The sequence below is a fragment of the Chiloscyllium plagiosum genome, unplaced genomic scaffold (assembly GCF_037043375.1).
Source record: "Chiloscyllium plagiosum isolate Xiang-an unplaced genomic scaffold, Cpla_swu_hap1 HiC_scaffold_16, whole genome shotgun sequence".
NCBI lineage: Eukaryota > Metazoa > Chordata > Chondrichthyes > Orectolobiformes > Hemiscylliidae > Chiloscyllium > Chiloscyllium plagiosum.
Window position 1 is genome coordinate 59,515,039 of NW_028270154.1, and position 9,810 is coordinate 59,524,848.

At 39.6% G+C, this 9,810-nt stretch overlaps 1 protein-coding gene across 1 annotated transcript in view; it reads left to right on the forward strand.

The window, feature by feature from the left end:
* ablim3 (actin binding LIM protein family, member 3) overlaps positions 1 to 5,688 on the forward strand; it is a 351,872-nt gene extending 346,184 nt beyond the window's left edge. Inside the window, exon 23 of the mRNA XM_043703814.2 lies at positions 111 to 5,688. Coding sequence (XP_043559749.1) covers positions 111 to 224 — 114 coding nt within the window. The 3' untranslated portion in view covers positions 225 to 5,688. The remainder of the gene's footprint in view (positions 1 to 110) is intronic.
* Positions 5,689 to 9,810: the final 4,122 nt, after the last annotated feature.

Consider the following 9,810-nt stretch of genomic DNA (forward strand, 5'->3'; position numbering starts at 1 on the left):
TTTAAATGTGACCCTCTATTCATGAAAAATCTAATTTCTGCCCTGTATCAATCATGCAGACTTTGCTACAATTATATTAATTTTTTTATCCTCTCTTTGCTTCTTTGCAGCGTCACCTGTCTCCAGAAGATTTCTACCGAGTGTTTGGAATGACACTGGGAGAGTTTGATCGACTTGCATTGTGGAAAAGGAATGAACTGAAGAAACAAGCGCGGCTTTTTTAAGCATAGAAAAAAGTCCCATTACAGAAAAGGAAAGAGAAATTGTAAGGTCTTGCCTACCCAAGTATACAAAACATTTAACCACTCAATCTGTTCATAGTGTTTTCATACCATTATAATATAAGAAGCTACATGTATTCTCTGAATGTCTTGCAAATGTTGGTCACTTATGGGCTCATATTTCCATCATTTGAAAGTTTTATGATGCAATTATTAATCTTCAGATTTCATGGGCCCAGATTCATGTTTAAAATTCAAATTTGGGGAAAAAAGGATTATTTGTTGTTGGTCTCTTAATTTATCACTTGTTTATTCTTGCTCAGTTTTGCTTTTCTATATCAGTTCTTACTGCAAGCATCAAATTACTTTATTACATTTAAGTTACATAACTGAAGGAGAATTAGTAAATGTCAAATCTCTGCAGAAGAGAGCATTGCAGACATATGTATGATTGGAATAGCTTTTGTGGATATTGTCCTAAACAAGAATCATTATGGTCTCACAATTAAGCACTTGTATAAATGCAATTTACTGAAATGATAATTGACATTTTTTTTGTGATATAGAGCCCATATAATTGTTTTTCACTGTCAGTTGCTGCATCCTGTTGAATAAATAAATGATGTAGATTTGGCTTAAAAAGATTTGTGCTCATTTCAATTTAGCTACAATGTGTTAACTTGCAATTTTTTGCTGTGGAGATAGTAATGTTGGAATTCCAGGCTGGATCAAAAGTGGAGACAAGGAAAATTGCTTGCCACTGATTGGAATTTGAAACAGAAACCAGTTCTCCTGGGGTTCTGCCAGTTACTTTTCCATATGTTCTATTTTTGGGTGAAGTGGCATGCCCAGTTATCCACTGCCCTCCTGCTAATGTCAAAGATGCCCCTCTGAACTATTCCACAAATTTCACTGTATGGATCTCTGTGTTCAGAACCATTCATGACTCTTCAGATACTGAAGCAGACCATGTCCAAATGAAGCAAAACCTGGACATTATCCAGGATTGGGCTGAAATGTGACAAATAACATGCATGCCACAGATGTTGAAATAAAAAGCCTACCTACTTTCACACAGATGGTGGTACGTGTATGGAATGAGCTGCCAGAGGAAGTGGTGGAGGCTGGTACAATTGCAATATTTAAAAGGCATCTGGATGGGTATATGAATAGGAAGGGTTTGGAGGGATTTGGGCCAGGTGCTGGCAGGTGGGACTAGATTGGGTTGGGATGTCTGGTCAGCATGGACAGGTTGGACCGTACTGTACATCTCTATGACTCGATGAGAAATGCCAGGCAATGACCATCTCCAACAAGAGAGAATCTAAGCATTGTCCCTTGACAGTCAGTGACATTACTGTTATTACCACCATACTGGGGTTATTATTAGAATTATTACTAGAAATTAACTGTACTAGCCATATAAACATGGTGGCTGCAAGAGCATGTCAGAGGCTAGGAATCCTGCAATCAGAACTCAAGTTCTGATTCCCCAAAGCCTATCTGGCCCATTCTATAAGGCACAAGTCAGGGGTGTGACAGAATACCCACCACTTGCCTGGATGAGACCAGCTCCAGCAACACTCAAGAAGCTTAACACCATATAGGACAAATCAACCCACTTGATTGGCATCAAATTGACAAACATCCTCTCCCACTGCTATCAATGCTTAGTGGTAGCAGTATGCGACATCTTTAAGATGTGCTATAGAAATTAAATAGGTATTCTCCTTAAACAGCACATTAAAACTCACAACATTTCCATCTAGAAGGACAAGGAACACCTCCACCCTGCAAGTTCCCCTCCAAGTCCCTAACCTGAATTGGAAATATATTGCTTTTCCTTTCATATCATCAGGTCAAAGGTTTGGAACTCTTTCCCAACAACATTGTAGGGAAAGAAGGCAGCTCACCACAACCTTCTCAAGATCAATTATTGATGGTCAATAAATGTCAACCCAGCTAGCATGCAACACCATGAGTGATTTTTTTAATATTTTAAATGCTTCAGTGGAACTCTCCACAACTGGGACTTGCCATGAAGTTTACAGTTTTATTTTTGAACAGCCCCAAAAGCTTGAAAGGGAAAGATAATTTAAGCTACAGATGATTGATGATCTTTGTTACAAGATACCAGTACAGTCCACTCCATAGCAAAAAATACTTTTTATTCAACTCTGGGCAAGGCCTGTACAGAGAATAAGTTCAAGAATGACTTATATTCCAATCATGCCTTTGAATACATTAGGACATTCAAAGTACTTAAGAGATTTTGAAGCATAATATTTTAGTAATAATAATTTAATCCAGACAAATGTGAGGTGATGCACTTTGGAAAGTCAAATACAAATGGAAATTACATAGTGAATGACAGAGCCCTTAGGAGTATTGATATGCAGAAAGATCTGGGTGTGCAGGCCCACAGATCACTGAAGGTAGCTGCGCAGGTAGATAAGGTAGTGAAAAAGACCTATGAATGCATGTGTTCACTGGAAGGGGAATTGAGTATAAGGATGAACAATTAGCGCTGCAGCTTTATAGAATTTTAGTTAGGCCACCCTTGGAATATTGTGTACAGTTCTGGTCACCACACTACCAGAAGAATGTGGATGTGCTTTGGAGATACAGAAAAGGTTTACCAGGACGTTGCATGGTCTGGGGGACTTTAGCTATGAAGAAAGGTTGGATAGACTGGGCTTATTTTCATTGGAACACAGTAGGTGGAGGGGTGACCTGAAAGGAGTTATAAGATTGTGAATGGCATGGATAGAGTGGAATGTATGAGGCTTTTTTCCCCGGGGTGGAGGGGTTAATTGCCAAGGGACACAGGTTCAAGGTTTGAGGGGCAAGTTTAAAAGAGATTTGCGAGGCACATTTTCAAACAAAGGTTCATTAAAGCCTCTGGAACACATTGCCAGAGGCAGTGGTGGAAACTGACACAATAACAACATTCAAGAAGCACCTGGATGAATACATGAATAGGAAGGGAATAGAGGGATATGGATTCTGTAAGTGAAGACAGTTTTAATATGGAAGGGCAAAATGTGTTGGCACAGACTTGGAGGGTCGAAGGGCCTGCTCATGTGCTGTACTGTTCTTTGTTTATTGTTCATTTTCCCTGTTGTAATTAATGTCAAAAACACTGCAGCCAATTTACACACAGCAAATTCCCTTTTCCTCCGCTACGTCGATGACTGTATCAGCGCCACCTTGTCTCCCATGGGAAGGTTAATCAGTTCATCAACTTCACTAAAATGTTCCACCCCAACCTTAAGTTTACCTAGACCATCTTGGACACTTCCCTTCCCTTCCTGGACCTCTCCATCTCCATTAACAGTGACCGACTCAACATGAACATCTACTACAAACCCACCAACTCACACTGCTACCTGGACTATACTCCTCCTACCCTGCCTCCAGTAAAAACACAATTCCTTATTTACAATTTCTCCACCTCCACCATATCCCAGATGGCCTCCTTCTTCAAAGACCACAATTTCCCCTCTCAAGTGGTCGATGATGCCCTCTAGTGCATCTCATCCACTTCCAGCACCTCTGCCCTTGAACCCCACCTGTCCAACCACAACAAGGCCAGAACCCCTCTGATCCTCACCTTCCACCCAGCAACCTCCAGATACATTGCATCATCCTCCACCATTTCTGCCACCTATAAACAGACCCCACCACCAGGGATATATTTCCCTCTCCACCTCTATCTATGTTCCATAAAGACCATTCCCTCCGCAACTCTCTTGTCAGATCACGCTCCCCACCAACCCACCCTTCCCTCTGGGCACCTTCCCCGCCACTACAAGAATTGCAAAACCTGCACCCACATTTCCCCCTTTACCTCCGTCAAAGGCCTCATTGCAGACTTCCACATCCATCAGAGATTTACCTGCACTTCCACCCATGTCATTTACTGTATCCATTGATCCCGGTGTGGTCTCCACTACATTTGGGAGACAGGATGCCTACCTGTGCAATGCTTCAGAGAACATTTCCAGGACACATGCACAAAACAACCCCAATGGCTAAACACTGTAACTCTCCCAAGGTCATGCAGGTCCTGGGCCTCCTCCATTGCCAAATCCTTACCACCTGACGCCTGGAAGAAGAACGCCTCATCTTCTGTCTTTTAGATTAGATTACTTACAGTGTGGAAACAGGCCCTTCAGCCCAACAAGTCCACACCCATACCCATTCCCCTACATCTAAGCGCAACCCACCCATACCCATTCCCCTACATCTAACACTACAGGCAATTTAGCGTGGCCAATTCACCTAACCTGCACATTTTTTTTTGGACTGTGGGAGGAAACCGGAGCACCCGGAGGAAACCCACGCAGACACGGGGAGAATGTGCAAACTCCACACAGTCAGTCACCTGAGGCGGGAATTGAACCCGGGTCTCTGGCGCTGTGAGGCAGAAGTGCTAACCACTGTGCCACCCACTTGGGACCCTCCAACGTCTTTCTCACCTATCCGCTCCACCCTTCATTCTCAGCTACCTTCCCCTCCCCCAGCCCTACCCCCTCCCATTTATCTACCTTCCTACCCTTGGCCCACCAGTCTCATTCCTGATGAACAGCTTATGCTTGAAAATCGATCCTCCTGCTCCTCAGTTGCTGCCTGACCAGCTGCTCTCTTCCAGCACTACACCCTCAACTCTGATCTCCAGTATCTGCAGTCCTCACTTTCCCCCGTAAATACTGATTTAATATAGTCAAATAATCAGTTTCATTGACTTAGGATAAACATTTACAAATAACACTGTGGTGAATACTTCTTTGAAACTGTGCCTGTGATATTTTATGCTTATACTTGAAACAACAGACAGGGCCTCAGTATCATTTAAAGGATGGCATCATTGACAATGAGGCGCTCCATCAGTACTGGCAGTAGCAGTGTTAGGTTATAGGCTTAACTCTCTGGAACTGTCAACCTTCAGACACTGAGTTGGCAGTGCTACACATTCTGCAGCAAATGAGAACCTCAGGCAAGGAAGTAGGTGCTAATAATGAAAGTTATTCCCGCAGTTCCCACAGCTGTCTGCTTTGGTTGCTTTTGGGTGTTCCACCTTTGTCTTGAACTGCAAGTTATGATGTCCAAAACTAAATTAAGTATTTCTGAGCCTAATCTTTTCACACTTGCAAATAATGTATGCAACTTTTGCTTAATTGTATGTTAAATAGTCAATTGATAACATTGTTCATGGTGATTTCTGTTCTGGACATACTTTGAATGTGAAAATGCCTGACAAGAATTTATTGTGCATTAGCAGCACACAACTTTTTCAACACTAAATTTTATAATGCGATCATCTTTGGACATAAAGATTGAAATATTTAAATTGCTGTATTCAAGACTCGTATGATCAAAGAATTTGTAATTCCATTTATATATTACTTACTAAAACCATGTACTCAATATTAAACTGGAAATTGTTTCATAAAATGTTTAGAAGTATTATAGTTAATTTTATAATCCTCCTTAAATGGTAGAAAGTTTATCTGTTCCTTTGTACTTGTAACTCCTCTTCGACCATTCTGTCTCCTTGTGCCATCAGAATACATTGATTCCTTTCTTAGATCTGTTACAAAATGGACAGTGTCCTTGTTATCCTCTGTACTGAGTACATTAGGTTTTGTTCTTTCATTGCTTCTTTACCGAGAGAGAAACCTGAGATATGATAATCTTGTGACCTGAAAGAATGAGGTGACTTTTTATTTTGCAGTGTTCAAGGTCACTAGTCTGTGGAAGAAAATTGCAGATTCCTATTTCTGCACTGAGTATAATGCATGCCAAATATTTTTCCACTGTGACATGATTTCAAGGTTTGAAAATTGCTGCAAGTCTTAGGTGAATGGTTGGGGAGGCGGACTGAGGGCCAGTAGAGGCTGAGAGGAGAAGACTTATGAGAGTCGATAACTGGGGATTGGCCATTCGTGCCTCAGGATTCATGAAAATTTGAGCTTATCACCTCACTTGGATCCTGTCACTCATTTTGCAAAGCCCTGGCTCAGCATAAAGTTTTTTTCTGACTGCATGATTAGATTGTGTATCACACTGTTATAAACAACTTTACTCAAGTTAAGTTCCATCTTCTGAATCATCAAGAATATTTCACCAAGAATTCTTAGCTAGTTTCAATAACCATTTCCTTCTTCCAAATGCTATTGATGCATTAAACTCCATTCCTTTCACAATGTAAGGTTGTGCTTTTCCTGTGTGTTATTCACCAATTATTATTTGCGGCAATAGAACATCTCATATTTTTAAATATCTCGATTACGTCTTACCTCGATCTTCCTAGCTTTGAGGAGAACAATCCTGCCCCCCCCCCCCTCCACATATCTGAAGTTCCTCCTCATTGGGAGCGTGCTGATAAACCTCATCTGTACCCTCTGCAAAACCTTGGCACCTTTCCTAAAATGTGGTGCCCACATTTTTTTCATCATCTTTTGAATGAATAATTTTGTATGAATTAAAAGAAAATTGTTTTGGTACTCAAGGAGAACTCAAATTCATGTGCTAGATGACAGTGACAAGTCAGTTCTTAAATTAAGTGCCTTTTTTTTTAAAACATCAAAATTAGGAAGAAGCAAAATGTATAAGTTCCTCAAAGAAACCAATGATTTATTTTCAGGATGACATGAGCGGGGTATTGACAAATTAAGGCTCCACATAATTCTGTAATTGGTCAGGAATCAAAAGTAGTTGAAAAGTGTGGTGCTGTAAAAACACAGCAGGCCAGGCAGCATCCGAGGAGCAGGAGAATCGACGTTTCGGGCATAAGCCCTTCTTCAGGAGGAATTCCTAAAGAAGGACTTATGCCCGAAACGTCGATTCTCCTGCTCCTCGGATGCTGCCTGGCCTGCTATGTTTTTCCAGCACCATACTTTTCAACTCTGGTCTCCAGCATCTGCAATCCTCACTTTCTCCCAGAAATCAAAAGTAGCTGATTAAGAATACTTGCTTACATATATTCATTATATAATGAATGAGTGAATTTACTTATCACTTGAAGGGCAATATGGATACCAATGAATCAACAATCCATTTCACAATAGGTTTCAATTTCTTGTGATAAAATAAAATATTATTTGTTGAAGGCCATTTATATCACTAAGTTAAATGAATTAGGAAAGAAATAATTTTATAATGCTCAATTATAACACATTTGATCATTCTTTTCTTAAAATATTTCTTCTTGAAAATTCAAAAAAATGTTTTTTTGCCTATTATCTTTGTGACTTTTTGACCTACCGCCCACAAAAAAGATTGCAAAGGAATCAGAGGACTTACAGCATAGTTGGAGCTCATTTGTCCTGTGGTATATATTTTGACAAAGCTGAACAATTTAGTCCCACACACCAGCTTTTCCACCATAAACATATAAATTAGTCCTCTTCAAGTACATGGCTTTTGAATGTTCTTAAGTTGTGACTGCTATTCTTTCAGACAGGGCATTCAAAAATAAAACAAAGAACTGCAGAACCTGGAGATCTTAAACAAAAACACAAATTACTGGCAAAACTCAGCAGGTCTGGCAGCATCAGTTCTGATGAAGAGTCATAGAGTCAAAGAGGTATACAGCATGGAAACAGTCCCTTCGGTCCAATTCATCCATGCCGACCAGATATCATCAAACTTGAAATGTTAACTCTGCTTTCTTCCCACAGAATATGCCAGACCTGCTACGTTTTGCTAGCAATTTCTATTTTTGTTTCAGTGCATTCAAAGTTTCAGTAGCCTTCTGTCTGATTTTTAAAAAAAACTTTGTATTTACTTCTACTTGTTTTGTTAATGATTTTAATTTATGATCTTTGGTTAGTGACCCAACTATGAGAGGGAACAGTTTCTCAAACTTGCTCATTATTAGGTCTCCCCTTAACTTACTATGATTTAAGGAAAGTGACCCAAGTTTTACATTCTGATGCCACCTTTGCTTCCCACAGCAATCTGAGATGCATACCATCAAGCTTGTGTAGTTCTGTCCAATTCCAGAATGGATCCCCATAAAGCTGTAACATTAAAGCATATTTCAAGAATTTAAGTTAATCCTTTTAAGTTAATTAATTTGCTGCAGGGCATAGTAGCTCATATTAGATTTTGAAACCAGGATCTTGTTGGCAATGAAAGGTAAATTGACATTCTAACCATTATTAATACCCATTACTGCAACAGTAATCTCACAGTTACTGTAACCAATGTGTACAGACATGCTCTGACACATTCAGGGCAGGCGGGACTGAACCCTGACAATATGGCCCTCTTATGATTGCACCATTAGACCCCCGATTTATTAAAAGGTGGACAGGTTCCAGTTAGAGATTCTATTGTAGCTACTTTTAATTAACCTGTTCGGACATGATATTATGCATTTCTGGAATAGTTGGGACGTAAACCAAGATCTTCAGCCCCAGAGACATTACCACTGTACCACAAAATCTAAGAAACTAGCCACAGCACGTCCCCAGTCTGCAATAACGTCATGCCCCACACCAAAATCACACAACTTTATCTATTAGATCATGCAACTGCCACAACAACAATAACGTTACACACTTGAACTCATTACCCATTGTCAAGTTTGACTGTGGAGTCTACCTTAAAAGGTCTATTTAATTTAAAGTGGGGATAAGGCTATATGCTATTCATTTTCTATCATTACAAAAATTAAAATTCTATAATTTGAACTCAGAGACTTTGATGAAACATATTGCCCATATTTTCAATGTTTTGTGTAATAATAGAGACTAATGATACAAACAAACATTGTCTCAGCAAGTGTTATATACATATGCAAAAGATGTGTTCAGTCTGGATTATTGGAAATGCCTTTGTTTAATCTCAGGTCTACACTGTCATGTAAATAAATAAAGGGTAGTATGAGTTAGTTCCCATTCAAGCATCATACTCATCTAACTCAAGGGGATGACTGAAGTCAAGTTGTATCTATTAAACCTAAATATCTAACATGCAGATGTTCAGTTTAACATATGAATTTGAAACACTGATAAATAGAAAAAGGTGAAGGATTATATGTTCACACCAGATAATTAATTTTTTTTGCAAAATTTCATTTGATCACCTCAGCTTCTCAGGTTCAGAATTTGATGAACATAGCAGTCGTGGATGGGTTGATTTATTTTCATGATTAGGCATAATTATCATTCTGCCAGGAAGCTGCACACACACTTCAAATAGCTTGCTGATCAAGGGACAGAAATTCCAATTGCTCCACCATTGACTATATCAAGAGATGGCCTCTAAGTAAATCTCTGGAAACACAACACGAGGGCCACTTTTTATAAGTTTTGTTGAATAGCCTGCAGCAATGTCTCAAAGCACATTTGGTGGGGACTTATGGTTGTTTTCAGTAAGCCTAAGATCTTGGGTTTCAAGGCACCAAACAAAATGCCAACAACCAGAAGACAGTAGTAATTTGAATTACACTATCATCCCATTCCTACCAGATAGAAAGTAGGAAAATTGGCCTACCAGTTTGACAAACTGACACAAAAACCTTGCAAGGTCACAGGAAATCAATAGTAAAAGAAAATAATTAGTGCAAGTTCTCCAC